Below are 17,433 nucleotides of genomic sequence, written 5' to 3'. Positions count from 1 at the left end.
AGACACACACACAGACAGATGCACACACACACACACACAGACACAGACACAGACACACACAGACAGATGCACACACACACACACACACACACACACACACAGTCAGTACAGTAGACAGACAGCACCATGTCCATCCAGACAGGCCAGCTGGGTCAGGGGGGGGCGGGGGGGCAGCACACACACACACACACACACACCCTCAGGCTGCCTAGCTGTGTGACAGCCTGGATGGACAGACGGGCTCTAGTCTACTCTGTGTGTGTGCGTGTGTGTGTGTGTGTGTGTGTGTGTGTGTGTGTGTGTGTGTCTGTGAGGACTGTCAGTCAGGGCTGTGCCCTAGCAGCACGTTCACACACATAAATAACCTGCAGGTTGTTGCCTGGGGGACAGAGGTCCATTAACTGAGATTTGCTCAAAACGTGTATTTAGTTTTGTCTGTCACATTCTTATTGTTGTGTGTGTGTGTGTGTGTGTGGCTATTGTATATTATTGTACAGTGTATTGTGACCATGTAAAATGCACTAAATGCTCTAGCAGGGAGAGGAAGATTTTTTATTTTTTTTTAAAAGTAAAGAAAATACAGAAAGATCTCTCTCTCTCTCTCTGTGTCTCTGTCTCTCCCCCTCTCACCCCCCCTCTCTCTCCCCCTCTCTCTCTCCCCCTCCCTCTCTCTCCCCCTCTCTCTCTCCCCCTCCCTCTCTCTCTCCCCCTCCCTCTCTCCCCCCCTCCCTCTCTCTCCCCCCTCCCTCTCTCCCCCCCCCACCTCTCTCCCCCCCTCCCTCTCTCTGCCCCCTCCCTCTCTCTCCCCCCTCCCTCTCTCTCCCCCCTCCCTCTCTCTCCCCCCTCCCTCTCTCTGCCCCCTCCCTCTCTCTCCCCCCTCCCTCTCCCTCCCTCTCTCCCCTCCCTCTCTCTCCCCCTCTCTCTCTCTCCCCCCTCCCTCTCTCCCCCCCTCCCTCTCTCTCCCCCCCCACCTCTCTCCCCCCTCCCTCTCTCTCCCCCCTCCCTCTCTCCCCCCCCCCACCTCTCTCTCCCCCCCCACCTCTCTCTCCCCCCTCCCTCTCTCTCCCCCCCTCCCTCTCTCTCTCCCCCCCCCCTCTCTCTCCCCCCCTCCCTCTCTCTCCCCCCCCCACCTCTCTCTCCCCCCCCCCTCTCTCTCCTCCTCTCCCTCTCTCTCTTCCCCCCCCCCCCCTCTCTCTCCTCCTCTCCCTCTCTCTCTCTCCCTCCCTCCCTCCCTCCCACAAAGTAGTGGCAACTGTAGAGGTTGAGTATCCTGCTGCAGTAGACTTTTATGGGATGGGATATCATGTTAAAGACACTCTGTGTCTGGTGGCAATCACGTTACACACACTTCACACAAAACAGGCTACTGTTCAGTGGGGAAGATCTTCTTTTATGAGAGTTGTAACCATATAATAGTATCAACGGTTGTAACTGTCTTGTATGTGTGTGTGTATTTAAATGACTGTGCAGTGCATACACACACAGCACCTTATAGAAACACACAGAAGATAAGATACTATTTATTGTTACCGGAGGGAAATTCGCCTTTGACAGTTGGGACTGTTAGGCTAACCCTAATACACACTAACCCTAATACACCCTAACCCTAATCATAATACACCCTAACCCTAACCCTCATACAAAGCATAGACTAACCCTAACTCAACCATAATACACCCTAACCCTAACCATAATACATAATACACCCTAACCCTAATACAAAGCATAGACTAACCCTAACCCAACCATAATACACCCTAACCATAATACACAATACACCCTAACCCTAATCATAACCCTAATACACCCTAATACACCCTAACCCTGACCTAATACACCCCAACCCTGACCTAATACACCCTAACCCTAATCATAATACACAATACACCCTAACCCTAACCCTGACCCTAACCCTAACCCTAACCCTAACCCTAATACACCCTAACTCTAATACACCCTAACTCTAATCATAACACAAAGGTAGACAGTCCACATCATGACGTGTATGTTGGGGGAGAGAGAGAAGCCTCACCTTTCTGGGCCAGGTAGCTGACCTGGTGCCTCCGAGTGTGTTTCTCCTGCAGCTCCTGGAGGAAGCCCCCCAGGACCACCGCCTCGGAGCCGGACCCAGCCTCCGTGGAGCTGTCCAGACTGTCCTCCACGCTCCTCCGGGGGGTCCCGCTGCTGCAGGTGTCGTACAGCTCCACCAGGAGACGGTCCACTATGGAGGGGCGGGGGGCGCCTCCGTGGATGATGCCCCCCACCTCCCCCCCACCCTGACTGCCCCCCCTGCACCGGGCAGAGTTCACACACTCCTGGACCGGTAGACTCCGGGGTTCGTCGCTCCACTGCTGGAACTCGGAGAAGCCCCCCAGGTCCAGGACAGACGCGCCCGAGTTGACGAACACTCCGCTCTCGTCCTCGGATGTGCAGATGTCACCTATGTCGCATGTCATGTCGATCTCTAAAAGCTCACCCCCCCCTCCGTTCTCTAACTGGGACGCCATGATCTGTCCCGTTCGCTTACTTCTTTGGTCTTTTGACTTTGAACAAAAATAATGTCCCTGTATCCATTCATATGAAAGCTTCGTACTGACGGGTGTGTGTGAAAGTCTGCAGACTTTCTTAAAGCCGCCGTTTTTGAAGAGGAACTGCAGTTCCGGGAGCATTCCGCTCCACTCCCAGGGAGAGGTTGGTTTGGTCGGGTGACGCTTAATAACCTGCGAGCTTTGCTTCTTTGAAAACTTCCAAGTGCTGTTTCCTTCACGCCCCCCCTCCTGGGGTGTATTATTAAGGGCTGCGTTCGTCAATTCGCTGTGGGAAATCTGATCAACACTCATGGAATGCCTCTTGTCCAATCAAATGACTCGGGTCCCTTTATGACGTTGAATCTAGTGTGCGCTCCGGCGCTCTCAGAGAGAGTTTACGAACGCAGCCGTGGTCCAGCCCTCTTTTAGGAAAGTTCCGCGGCTCCACCGCGTCCACGGCAACAGGTGTGTCAGGTGCGGCAGCGGCGCGCGCCGCATGATCTGACCAATCAGAGAAGAGCCAAATTGTTAACGCGTCATCCCACCGGGAGCACTGCCGTGGCAGATACACCTGCTGCCCTTGGACACATACAACCTGATATGAAGTGTGTAACTGAATGTATGTATACGATCTCTGTGACGATTTTTTGTTTTAAAACGTTTTTTTATAAAAACATATATATATGAACATTGCTAAGTTTGCGTTTTGAATGTGTGATACAAATGTCACATATCTGTACAATTTGCAAAGTTTAATCAATGGCCTTACAACCTTATGATTCATGGTGGTTTTGGCTAGGTCTAGGATGAAAACAGTAAAAACGGTAAAAAGAAGTAATAATAATAATAATAACTTTTTATTTGTATAGCGCTTTTCCTGCAAACGATGCAGCTCAAAGTGCTCCAATCATTATATAATCATAATTTAATTATTTAGTCATTTAAAGGCAATAAGTAGAAAAATAACATGCGATTTCTAGCCTGTCTATGATACTGAAGTGTTTGCCGTAGGTTATATTTGATCAATGGTGTCTACAGGCAATTAGCCACAATTTAAACCAAGCATATTATAACAATATTATCCAAATCATCCAAATGTGTCTCTTGGGTGATAAATACCGAAAACATTGACTTGCTTTTGACTGAAACTTCATTTCGACATTTTCCATGTTTTTCCAATTGCAAAAGTTAATTAACTTTAGTGAATTTCTTGAGAAAGGAATGTGTTTGCTGTGTAGATCGGGTGATAACGATGACATCATTCCCCAGCACTGCGCGTCTGATCAGCTGACCTGACCGGCTTCCGTCGTCAAGCACAGGGTTGCCAGATGGGGCGTATTCCCGCAGAATGGGCTACTTTTGATCACACTGGGCCGGGAAAAAACCCATTTGGGCGGGTTGGGCTGGATAAATAGCATTTAGGTGGTATCAAAATGTCAGTGCCTGAAAGTTACAAAATGCTTGAAGTTAAAACACACACCCTAGTAGCTACATACAGTGTGCAGGTTTTTATTTTATTTTACAAACATCATTGGCAACAGACATACAGTTTAGGGGGCAGGAGATAGGCAACTGCCCAATAGTAATTAGCGGTTTTCTGACAATCTAGGATTTCGGCTGGTGGTTTTTGGTGGATTTAGCAGGTTTTTAGACTGTGGTGGTTAGGCTGGAAATAGTCAATCCCATCTGGCAACCCCCGATCAAGCAGCACATGACTAGAAAACAAGGGAAGCGTTTGGAGGAAAGGGCCGTTCTCTCCCTCTGACTAGGGACATTCTAGCAGGGACTTCATCCTAACCACATTTCACGCTTTGATCCGTTGAAGAGGGCATCACACACAGCAGCAACTGTGTTTAAATCTCACAGTGATCATGGCCTCTATTGGGTTAAGGGTCGGGTTGAGGCTCCCCACGTTATTGAATCTCCTCCTGATCTGCGTCACTTTGTTGTTGACTAACCCGAGTGTTGTTGTTCTGGCCAAGTCGTACCGCAGACCCAACATTGTCCTGATCCTCACGGACGACCTGGACATCGCCATGGGCGGACTGGTGAGTTCACTGACATGATCGGTTTCATGCTTTGTGCATTTGGAACATCGTCAGCCTGGTCGCGACGCCAGCTCAGCCTGAACCATAACATGCAGCTGAAGTTGTTAGTTAACCCTTTCATAAGGAACCAGTGACTGAGGGGGTTTTGGAAAACTTGGATGGTCTGTTTCTCCGATGTCATGCTCGCACAGCTGGCAACCCCGCAGGCGATTAACTCTGACTAGTTAGTTAATCACACCACTGACGACTAGTTAGTTAGTTAGTTAGTCACACCACTGACCACTAGTTAGTTAGTTAGTCACACCACTGACCACTAGTTAGTTAGTCACACCACTGACCACTAGTTAGTTAGTTAGTCACACCACTGACCACTAGTTAGTTAGTTAGTCACACCACTGACCACTAGTTAGTTAGTTAGTCACACCACTGACCACTAGTTAGTTAGTCACATCACTGACCACTAGTTAGTTAGTCACATCACTGACGACTAGTTAGTTAGTCACATCACTGATCACTAGTTAGTTAGTCACACCACTGACCACTAGTTAGTTAGTCACATCACTGATCACTAGTTAGTTAGTCACATCACTGACGACTAGTTAGTTAGTCACATCACTGATCACTAGTTAGTTAGTCACATCACTGATCACTAGTTAGTTAGTCACATCACTGATCACTAGTTAGTTAGTCACATCACTGACGACTAGTTAGTTAGTCACATCACTGATCACTAGTTAGTTAGTCACTCCACTGACGACTAGTTAGTTAGTCACACCACTGACCACTAGTTAGTTAGTCACACCACTGACCACTAGTTAGTTAGTTAGTCACACCACTGACCACTAGTTAGTTAGTCACATCACTGACCACTAGTTAGTTAGTCACATCACTGACGACTAGTTAGTTAGTCACATCACTGATCACTAGTTAGTTAGTCACATCACTGATCACTAGTTAGTTAGTCACATCACTGACGACTAGTTAGTTAGTCACATCACTGACGACTAGTTAGTTAGTCACATCACTGATCACTAGTTAGTTAGTCACATCACTGATCACTAGTTAGTTAGTCACATCACTGATCACTAGTTAGTTAGTCACATCACTGACGACTAGTTAGTTAGTCACATCACTGACCACTAGTTAGTTAGTCACTGACGACTAGTTAGTCACACCACTGACCACCTCCGCGGACCTGCAGATAAGACGCATCTTACACAAGTAGCCTAACGTGTTCCTAAGACGCTTCCCATGGTTAAATCCACTGATCTGAGTGTCTTATCATACTGCGACCTGAGGTAGTCCAATAACACCCACACACCCACACACCCCAGCACATACACAGACACACACACACACACACACACACACACACACACACACACACACACACACTCACACACACACACACCCCAGCACATACACACACACACACACACACCAGCACGCACACACACACCAGCACTCACACACACCCCAGCACTTACACACACGCCCACGCACACAGACACCCCAGCACAGACACACACGTCAGGATGCTGGAATGTTCTGATCCTGGTTTATGTTGAAATCCTGCCCCAGATTAGGGCTATTTCAGTTGGAATCTTTATTACACACACACACACACACAACAACAATGGGGATATAACGGTTTTACAGATCGACTAAATAAAAGGTGAAAAGGTGCGCGGGTGATCTAGGGTTACTAAAGAATGAGTGGTAATCACATTATGGGGCGGCTGTGGCGCAGGAGGTAGAGCCGACGTCTAATGATCGCAAGGGTCGCAGATTGGCGGTTCGAGCCCCAGCTGAACCCCAAACTGCTCCCGCTGAGCGGGCCGGCGCCTTGCATGGTAGCTTGCCGCCATTGGTGTGTGAATGTGTGTGTGAACGGGTGAATGTGAGACCGTTGTAAAAGCGCTTTGGAATAAGGAGCTATATAAGTCAGTCTGTTTACCATTTACATTAACCTGCTCCATCTGCATTTCTCTCAGACTCCCCTGAACAAGACCAAGAAGCTGATTGGGGAGGCTGGAGTGTCATTCACTAACGCTGTAAGTCCCCGTGCCACATCCCATGACCTGCCCTAGGCTGCAGAACACAATCAACCAGCTACCCATCTGACCTCATTTGAAAACGTCTTATCTGCAAAAAAAAAGGATTTTAATGGGGGGGAAAATCCCCTGTTTTGGACTTTGAGGCGAGGAGACAACCCAAGCAAGAAATGCTTTCATGGCGTATATACTGTACATGCATGTAGCTTGTAGTCAGGTAACAGTGGTCTCTTTGCCTCGTTGTTAACACTAGAAAGAAACGTGTTATATATCTTTGCACTCGATCAAATTTCAGGACGCTCCTTTCATGACTTTCCTAGATATGTGCGTTCTACCACCCACCCAGTATCCTTAATTTTTCGAAATCACATCAGGATAAGCTAGTATAAAGCTGTTTTTCTGTGTAGGAAGCAGGCTAATTTACAAGCGGCCAACTAGTGGTCGTTGTGTGTAAATAGCAGCTTGAACATTGTAAAGGCTATGGTCATTTGTCCCCTGAGGCGGCTCTTATAGTAGGTAAAAAAGGCACGGCTGTTCTAGTGTTAACTGTGTCACAGCTGATGTTACCATTCACCCTTCACAGTCACAGAGCTGGTTCATCTGGTTGTTATAGATGAGATAACTCCCCTAGCTTAGCGACCAGTGACAGCTTGTTTGCACATTAAGTCATATCGTGCCGAGGGTGAATAAATTCGCCCAATTTGTCAACATTCTACAGTGCCAAGGATGACGTTTTAATCTCCAGAAATTCATAAATGATGATGCTTCATTTTGTAGCCAATGACAGGCTTGTTGCTAGGCAGATACCACATAAAACACTCCGAACACTCTAGGACTGGTGGTGAGCGTTCCGTGACAGTTTGGCAGTTGGTGATTTTAAAAATCCCCAGGTATCTGCTCTGGTTTCAGCCTGCATTGCCACCTAGAGGACTAGAGGACTCCCTAGTCTAAACGAGGGGTTTATACGATGTAAACATTTAAAACATCCCCCCCCATACCCCTTTACCTAGCCAGTAAACCTCTACTGAACCAGTAACTGGCCAGTTTAGCATTTAGCTAAACGCCCTAAATATAAAACTACGGCCTAACACCCCCCCCCCTTCCTCTCCTCCTCCTCCTCCTCCTCCTCCTCCTCCTCCCTCCCCCTTCCTCCCCCAGTTTGTGGCCAGCCCGCTGTGCTGTCCCAGCAGGGCCAGCATCCTGACAGGGAAGTACCCCCACAACCACCACGTCATCAACAACACGCTGGAGGGCAACTGCAGCAGCACGGCCTGGCAGAAGAGCCAGGAGCCCCAGACCTTCCCTGCCCTGCTGCAGGCCTACGCTGGCTACCAGACCTTCTTCGCTGGGAAGTACCTGAACCAGGTGGGTGACATGGCAGGGCTTGACGCTTACCTTTTCCCCAGGTAGCACTGTGCTACCATGTCAAAAAATTTAGTAGCACACCAAGAATTTCAGTAGCACAATGAAAATTGCGCAATTTTCGTATGACGACAACAAATGATCATAATCATAACATATCAGAATTATCATAACCGGCTCTTGACACTGTAGGTGTTTATTAATGCCGGTGTGGTGTTATTTTTAAATGTTTACATTTTTGAGTTAGTAATTCATAAAATACAAAGGTTCCATCTCACAGAACATAATGGAATGTAAAAACTTTGACGCTCAATATCTCTGAACTGCCCTAAACGGAGATAGAACCTTATCATTCTAAACGGAGATAGAACCTTATCATTCTAAACGGAGATAGAACCTTATCATTCTAAACGGAGATAGAACCTTATCATTCTAAACGGAGATAGAACCTTATCATTCTAAACGGAGATAGAACCTTATCATTCTAAACGGAGATAGAACCTTCTCATTCTAAACGGAGATAGAACCTTATCTTTCTAAACGGAGATAGAACCTTATCATTCTAAACAGAGATAGAACCTTATCATTCTAAACAGAGATAGAACCTTATCATTCTAAACAGAGATAGAACCTTATCATTCTAAACGGAGATAGAACCTTATCATTCTAAACGGAGATAGAACCTTATCATTCTAAACGGAGATAGAACCTTATCATTCTAAACGGAGATAGAACCTTATCATTCTAAACGGAGATAGACTTTGTATGTTAATATCAAAGGACCATGTTGGAAATAGGTGTTCACACTTTCACATGTCATCCCTTGGATTACTGCTTACTGTCGAACCATGAATAAACTCAATCAATCAATCAATCAAAGAGACAAAGTGGAGATTCCTTATTTGACAGCATCTAGACAACACAGCTCCGAGTCTGCCCAACCAGGTTAATGCCAGCACTCCAAAACCAACTCAGTAATCAATCAGCCAAACAGCAGTGAATATGCAAACCGTATAGCAGCCATTAATATGCAGCATACACAGGTAAGCCTACCTGGCTTCTGTGATTGTCTTTGGCTGCAGGTCCCGAAGTTAATATGTTGACAAGTTCAGTGATTTATCTCCTATGGTCACTTGTGATCATGAGGGACATGATCCCCATGATCTCTTACTCAGGGACACAGAGGCTCTCACAGTATGAATGAATGAATGAATGAATGAATGAATGAATGGTCTTTATTGTCATTGCTATAGTACAGGTACCAAACAACGAAATTTAGGAGGGGTGGCTCCCCTGGTGTTAGAAAAAAAAAAATGTATGTATGTATCTCTGAATGTATTTCCAAGTCGCACAGAAATATATTCACTCGCAAATGCGACCAAAACAGTCGCACTGTCGAGCCCTGCATGGGGAACCAGGGGGACCAGGGGGACCAGGGGAACCGGGGGAGGAAGGAGGGAGGCTGAGGAGGGAGGCTGAGGAGGGAGGCTGAGGAGGGAGGGGGAGGAGGGAGGGGGAGGCTGAGGAGGGAGGGGGAGGCTGAGGAGGGACGGGGGGAGGGAGGGGAAGGCTGCTGGAGGGAGGGAGGGAGGCTGGTGGAGGGAGGGAGGGAGGTAGAGAACATTTAAATGTCGTTGTCTCAGTACTCTAATCTAATCTAATCTAATGAATGTCATCTAACCTGTTGGTTTCCATTCCATGCTTTCCAACGAGCCAGTCTGGTACTGGTGTCCTGCTGCACAGAGGCACCACCTCCCGGGGGGTGTTCCATCAACCTCGCTAAAGGGAAATCCAGGCTTATTTTTCACAGGTCTCGTGAGATTTATCAAAAAATCAACCTGGATTTTTATTTTTTTATTTCATTCAAGTCTTGCGAGACTTGTCAGAATAAGCGTGGATTTTCCTTTAACAACGTTGATGGAAAACCCCCCAGCTTCAGAAACCCCACGGTAGTCTCTGCTTCAGCTCCTGACAGCTTTATTTATGGTGTGGACATGGAACATGCTGCTGATGTTGTTTAATGTCAGCATGCCCTCTGACTTAGACTCAGCATATTCCTGACTACTGTCTATGTATAGGAACTTATATATACTATATACACACACACACAAACACACACACACTCACACACACATAAACTAACTCATGTCTGCTTGTTTGTGTTCCAGTATGGGAACCCTGATGCCGGCGGCGTGGAGCACATCCCCCAGGGCTGGGACTACTGGGTGGGCCTGGTAAGACCTAAACCTCCTCTAGACTACCGCTCCACTTCCACCCACAGTCCATCAAGTTGCCCTGGTCCGGAAACATATTTTATTTCCATATTCCAACACTATATCAACTTTATAATCTAATATGCTGTGATGTCACTAATGAGATACAGCTAATATGCTGTGATGTCACTAATGAGAGACAGCTAATATACTGTGATGTCACTAATGAGAGACAGCTAATATACTGTGATGTCACTAATGAGAGACAGCTAATATACTGTGATGTCACTAATGAGAGACAGCTAATATACTGTGATGTCACTTCACGGTGGACAGCTTTTTACTGTCCTTCAGGCTGTGATGAAAGTGATCCGAGAACAGAGCTGTGTGTTTAGTGTTTTAGAAATCCCTTACCTTGGTTTACTGACCTTCATATCGTCAGGGTCTCTCCAGACGAGACACTGGCTCTGCGTAACCTGCTGAACCTTGTTATACGGCGTCCATTTTGTGCCTGGATTTATGACAGAGATGTTCTGTTCAAAAGACAGAATCTGATGCATTATTGAAGTCCTCTTCACACACACACACACACACACACACACACACACTCACTCTTCCTCTCTCTCTTTCACAGTGAATATACAGTATACTTAATGATATGTCAAGTGAATGCAGGCAGGTGCCAGGTATGAACAGTAATCAGGAGAGTTTATCAGGTCATAGGTGCTACAGAGTAAAGTCTTTCTCTGCCACAGATCACAGTGTTTAATGAGGCTTAACCCACCAACTGACAGAATTCTGGAACACTCACCACCTAGTGTCTTATGTGGTTTCTACCTAGCAACAACACTCTGATTGGCTACAAAATGAAGCATCTTAATTTAAGCATTTCTGGTGAGTAAAGTCTCCCTTGGCAGTCTTGGCATTGTTGACAATGTGGGCAACTTTATTCACCCTCTGTGATAAATGAATGAATCACTCATTCACAGGTGTCGGGTAACAGGGACTTTATTCATCAGGTGTTGATGTTTGATATGCAGTGATGATAAAACCACCACAGAAACAGACTATTAGACAAACTTATTATTAGACTGATCAATGGATTTGATCAATCCAAGTGAACTTAATTGTCTGAACATCCTCAATGTAACTGTACACACCCAGTATTCATTACACTCAAAATCCCCAAAATACTTATACATTACAATAATAACTAGCTAATAACAAACATACAGAATGCTGATGGCATCTGGTTTATAATAATTTGAACACCCTAAGAAGTCAAACAACCTAATTTATATAGAGTCATATCTTCTTATGAGGCTGGAGAGGCTGGGCTATATCTGACATTGCTGCTGCATATTCACCATCTCTAGCAGATACACTGATAGCACAAATGATTTGATAACATAATAACCAGTTCAGAAATTATTCTGTGGTAAATTATACCATAACCTTCCCTAATGAGTGACTACAGATAAAGATAATTCTAAAGGTGCTTATTTTACTGCTTGGTCAGAGTTAAAGGTTGAAAATCAGTCAGTGTGATTGACAGGAGAGATGATCAGAGGGGCAGAGTTTTCACCATCATCATCATCATCATCATCACCATCATCATTCAGGGCAGGGTAGAAGTATGGATAGAGTTTCTCAGTGAAGGTGCAGCCAGTGAAAGAGTAGATCAGAGACCTGGCCTCCACATAATCCACAAACACCCCCACCTTCTGGGGCTTCTCTCTCAGGGACAGGGAGACAGCAGGGTCAGCGAGTGCCCTGTACTAATTTCCATTCAACCCTACAGTCCAGTATCCATTCCTAGGGCTCAGTGTTATCTCCACCTTCCTGTTGATGCACTTTCTGGCCACTCCTACATCCCACTCCTTCCCCTTCACCTCCACTTCATAGTAAAACCTCCCTGAGGAGAAACCCTCCTTTCCTAAAACACAGAGACCATCGAAAAACCTCTCTGCGTTATCAGGGAGATTCTTTGTTGTGTCTCCATGTCTAACTTGATTCCCATCCTCAGACAGAATGAGACTGGGCTGTGCTGTATCAGGGTCCAGAGTCACGTCCACTGCATACTGCAGACTTCTCTTCAGCTTGACTTCAGGCAGCTTCTCCATCTCTGTATTCAGTGTCTCCTCCAGCTCAGACAGAACTCTCCTCACAGACTCAACATTCAGATCACTGTGAACACTGACAGGACTTCAGAGCCTTGAGCTTCGTCCCAGTGCAGATGTCACAGGACACTTCTCTAGGTTTGACAGGTGTGTCTGGGGCTGGGCTGCTGGTTGCCTTCACTTCAACTGACTTCCTAAACTGAGTGGCCATCTCAGAGATGAAAGTATTGACAAAGAGATCTGGTCTCTTATCAAATGCTTTTTTACAAATTGGACACTGACACAGGTCATTGCTGTCCCAGTACTTTCTGATACAGGCCATGCAGAAGCTGTGTCCACATGGAGTTGAGACAGAGTCAGCGAACACATCCAGACAGACAGAACACAGGAACTGCTCCTCAGACAGGAGACTGCTGGAGGAAGCCATATCTAGAGAGACCAGAGGTGACACCATAAAGCATTTCCTGGAATAAGATCTCGATAGTTTAAACTACGGAGCTGTCAAGACTGTCTTATGAGATTATACAGAGACCAATAATGATAACATTATTCTATATCACATAGAAAATAGTCCTTCAACCAAATCAATAAGTTTTACATACTAAACTGTCTATAAAAAAAACTGAGAGAGCGTGAACACAATAGTTTATCTTGACTTGTCCATGTAAGTCTCTCAACTCACCTGTCTGTGATTCTGTGAGAGTGTGGACGCTGACTCTGTCCTTTATACTGTATGTGTGATAGATGTCTCTGTCCTTTATACTGTATGTGTGATAGATGTCTCTGTCCTTTATACTGTATGTGTGATAGATGTCTCTGTCCTTTATACTGTATGTGTGATAGATGTCTCTGTCCTTTATACTGTATGTGTGATAGATGTCTGTTTGAGGACGATATCTAACAAGTTTGAGAGAGTCTGCTCTCGTCCACAATACACTTTGTCTCTACACAGTTGAGTTTCATTTCAGCAAACTGACGTTGAAATGCTCCTCCCCTCCCAATCCAGCTCTTCTCCCTGGAACAGAGTTAACCCTTTACAGGGCTGATCTGTTTCTAACATGTGGTTTTACAGATACGCTCTTCTTACCTTTCATTTCCAATCATATTGTTTCCAGTCAGTATAAACTGTAATCAGAATAATATTTGATAAAGATAATTCTAAAGGTGCTTATTTTACTGCTCAGACAGAGTTAAAGGTTGAAAATCAGTCAGTGTGATTGACAGGTGAGATGATCAGAGGGGCAGAGTTTTCACCATCATCATTCAGCTCAGGGCTGAAGAATGGATAGAGTTTCTCAGTGAAGGTGCAGCCAGTAAAAGAGTAGATCAGAGACCTGGCCTCCACATCATAAAAGGAGACCTGGCCCTCCTCATAATCCACAAACACCCCCACCTTCTGGGGCTCCTCTCTCAGGGACAGGGGGACAGGAGGGACAGCATTAGCCGCGTACTCATTTCCATTCATCAACCCTACAGTCCAGTATCCATCCTCAGGGTTCAGTGTGATATCCCCCTTCCTGTTGATGGACTCTCTGGCCACTCCTACATCCCACTGAGTCTTCATCTTCACCTCCACTTCATAGTAAAACCTCCCTGAGGTGAAACCCTCCTTTCCCAAGACAAAGACACAATCGGAAAACCTCTCTGCGTTCTCAGGGAGATTCTTTCTTGTGTCTCCGTCTCTAACTTGTTTCCCATCCTCAGACAGAATGAGATCTGGATATGCTGTATCAGGGTTCAGAGTCACGTCCACTGCATACTGCTGAATCATCTTCAGCTCAGCATCACACAACTTCTTCACTTCAATCGTAAGTGTCTCCTCCAGCTGAGATACAGCTCTCCTCACAGTCCCCACATAGAGATCACTGTGAACACTGACCTCAGACCAGTCCTTGGTGTGTGGAGGGGTGGACAGGGATGGGAAGCTCTGGAGGAGGTGGAGGTAGTCCTCAGTGTGTGAGAGCTGCTCCATCTCAGTGCTTCTCCTCTTTAGCTCAGTGATTTCCTGCTCCAGCTCTTTAATCAGCCCTTCAGCCCGCCTCTCTGCTGCTTTCTGCTTCTCCTCGATCACGTCAAGGAGCTCAGCCTGGCTTCTCTTCATGGAGTCCACCAGAGCAGTGAAGACCTGTACGCTGTCTGCTTTCGCCTTCTCTGCATCTTTCTTACTAAGATCTACTGAGTGTTTGATCTCTGAAACCTTCTGCAGTCGCTCCTGGATCATCTGCTGGACATCTGCCTCTGTCTTCCCCAGCTGAGCCTTCCTCTCTCCATACTCCTCCTCTATGGGGACGGTGTCATGAGTCTTGTGGTCTGTTTTCATGCACAGCCAACACACATACATTTCATCACTCCTACAGAACAGCTCCAGGAGTCTGTCATGCTTCTTACACATCCTGTCTTCCAGGTTCTCCACAGGGTCGATCAGCTTGTGTCTCTTTAAGGCTGTGACTCTCTGATGAGGCTCCAGGTGAGTGTCACAGTAAGAGGTCAGACACACCAGGCAGGACTTCAGAGCCTTGAGCTTCGTCCCAGTGCAGATGTCACAGGACACTTCTCTAGGTTTGACAGGTGTGTCTGGGGCTGGGCTGCTGGTTTCCTTCACTTCAACTGACTTCCTAAACTGAGCGGCCATCTCAGAGATGAAAGTATTGACAAAGAGATCTGGTCTCTTATCAAATTCTTTTTTACACATTGGACACTGACACAGGTCATTGTTGTCCCAATACTTTCTGATACAGGCCATGCAGAAGCTGTGTCCACATGGAGTAGAGACAGGGTCAGTGAACACATCCAGACAGACAGAACACAGGAACTGCTCCTCAGACAGGAGACTGCTGGAGGAAGCCATATCTAGAGAGACCAAAGGTGACATCATAAAGCATTTCCTGGAATAAGATCTCGATAGTTTCAACTACGGAGCTGTCAAGATTGTCTTAGGAGATTATACAGAGACCAATAATGATAACATTATTCTATATCACACAGAAAATAGTCCTTCAACCAAATCAATACGTTTTACATACTGAACTGTCTATAAACAAAACTGGTAGAGAGTGAACACACTAGTTTATCTTGACTTGTCCATGTAAGTCTCTCAACTCACCTGTCTGTGATTCTGTGAGAGTGTGGACGCTGTCTCTGTCCTTTATACTGTATGTGTGATAGATGTCTGTTTGAGGACGATATCTAACAAGTTTGAGAGAGTCTGCTCTCGTCCACGATACACTTTATGTCTCTACGCAGTTGAGTTTCATTAAAGCAAAATGACGTCGAAATGCTCCTCCCCTCCCAATCCAGCTCTTCTCCCTGGAACAGAGTTAACCCTTTACAGGGCTGATCTGTTTCTAACATGTGGTTTTACAGATACGCTCTTCTTTCTATCATTTCCAATCATCATATTGTTTCCAGTCAATATAAACTGTAATAATATTTATAATCAGGACTACGGTTGCTACTAAGTAAAGTCTTTCTCTGCCACAGATCAGTGTTTAATGAGGCTTAACCCACCAACTGACAAAGAATTCTTGACATTATATGTATAACATTATTATCAAACGTACATTCTGGTAAATGTAATTAGGTCACACACATGCATAGACTGAGGCAGTCCAACGTATGTTTTTGTTTTAATAAGCCAGACAGCCGAGTCTGCTACCTCACCATCACCATTCTAAAGCTCTGGGATATGATGGAACATGGAGTGACATAATGATGTCTTTCTAACCCTACTATGGCATGAACACTACTATGGAACTAGTGATGAAGTACTAACTAACTAACTAATTAACGATAATGTCACAATAACATAAAGATACTGTAATGATAATATAATGTATTGATAATCATAATGTAATGATAATATAATGTATTGATAATGATAATGTAATGATAATACAATGTATTGATAATGATAATGTAATGATAATACAATGTATTGATAATGATAATATAATGTATTGATAGTGTAAATGTATTGATAATATAATGTATTGATAATGATAATGTAATGTATTGATAGTGTAAATGTAATGATAATATAATGTATTGATAATGTAATGTATTGATAGTGTAAATGTAATGATAATATAATGTAATGATAATATAATGTATTGATAATGATAATATAATGTATTGATAATGTAATGATAATATAATGTATTGATAATGATAATATAATGTAATGATAATATAATGTATTGATAGTGTAAATGTATTGATAATATAATGTATTGATAATGTAATGTATTGATAGTGTAAATGTAATGATAATATAATGTATTGATAATGATGTAATGATAATATAATGTATTGATAATCAAATGTAATGATAATATAATGTATTGATAATGTAAATGTAATGATAATATAATGTATTGATAATGTAATGATAATGTAAATGTAATGATAATATAATGTATTGATAATGATAATGTGATATTGTAATGATAATATAGTGATAATGTAATGATGTCCCCTCGACAGGTTGTGAGTTCAAATCCCGTCTGAAACATCACCACTAGAATGTCCCTGTAATCGCTGATTGTAAATCGCTTTGGATTAAAAGTATCTGCTAAATTCATAATGCAGTTATAATGTGATAATAATAATAATAATAACTTTATTTGTATAGCGCTTTTCCTGCAAATGTTGCAGCTCAAAGTGCTTTAATCATTATATAATCTTAATTTAATTATTTTGTAATTTAAAGGCAATATTAAAAGGATGGGTTTTTATAATCTTAATTTAATTATTTAGTCATTTAAAGGCAATATTAAAAAGATGGGTTTTTAGTCTTGACTTGAACATATTTGCTGAGGTTGCATCCCTAATGTAAACTGGTAGTGCATTCCACAATTTGGGTACATAAAATGAGAATGCAGCCTCACCAATGCTCTTCTTTTGTACATGTTGGTTTTCTCTGTGTACCACGTCAGAAGACCTGAGAGCTCTATTGAGCTGATATGCTAGCAAAAGGTCTTTCAAATATTCTGGTGCTATGCCAGTGAGAGCTTTATAAACAAGCAGAAGGATCTGGGAATCTATTCTGAACTTAACAGGAAGCCAGTGTAGAGTTTCTAAAATAGGAGTTATATGAGCTCGTCTGCTTG

The 17,433-nt window shown here is 44.4% G+C and overlaps 3 protein-coding genes across 3 annotated transcripts in view; 1 reads left to right on the top strand and 2 right to left on the bottom strand.

The window, feature by feature from the left end:
• tbc1d30 (TBC1 domain family, member 30) overlaps nucleotides 1-2,507 on the bottom strand; it is a gene marked incomplete at both ends in the record, with an annotated part of 26,161 nt that extends 23,654 nt beyond the window's left edge. The window contains one exon of the mRNA XM_080538140.1: nucleotides 2,033-2,507. Within this exon, the coding sequence (XP_080394266.1) occupies nucleotides 2,033-2,507 (475 nt within the window). The remainder of the gene's footprint in view (nucleotides 1-2,032) is intronic.
• Nucleotides 2,508-4,399: 1,892 nt separating this feature from the next.
• The window catches only part of gnsa (glucosamine (N-acetyl)-6-sulfatase a), a gene marked incomplete at both ends in the record, with an annotated part of 23,459 nt that continues 10,425 nt past the window's right edge, over nucleotides 4,400-17,433 (top strand). The window contains 4 exons of the mRNA XM_080538686.1: nucleotides 4,400-4,576; nucleotides 6,571-6,630; nucleotides 7,789-7,995; nucleotides 10,161-10,226. Coding sequence (XP_080394812.1) covers nucleotides 4,400-4,576; nucleotides 6,571-6,630; nucleotides 7,789-7,995; nucleotides 10,161-10,226 — 510 coding nt within the window. The remainder of the gene's footprint in view (nucleotides 4,577-6,570; nucleotides 6,631-7,788; nucleotides 7,996-10,160; nucleotides 10,227-17,433) is intronic.
• Nucleotides 13,530-15,173, bottom strand: LOC308164614 (E3 ubiquitin-protein ligase TRIM21-like; the record flags this gene model as incomplete). The annotated part of the gene is made up of 1 exon (XM_080538685.1): nucleotides 13,530-15,173. The coding sequence occupies one exon, from the start codon at nucleotides 15,171-15,173 to the stop codon at nucleotides 13,530-13,532; it is 1,644 nt and encodes a 547-aa protein (XP_080394811.1).

Source organism: Nansenia antarctica (genome assembly GCF_963989245.1).
Source record: "Nansenia antarctica genome assembly, chromosome: 8".
In the NCBI taxonomy this organism is placed as follows: domain Eukaryota; kingdom Metazoa; phylum Chordata; class Actinopteri; order Argentiniformes; family Microstomatidae; genus Nansenia; species Nansenia antarctica.
This window is presented reverse-complemented; position numbering and strand designations above follow the sequence as displayed.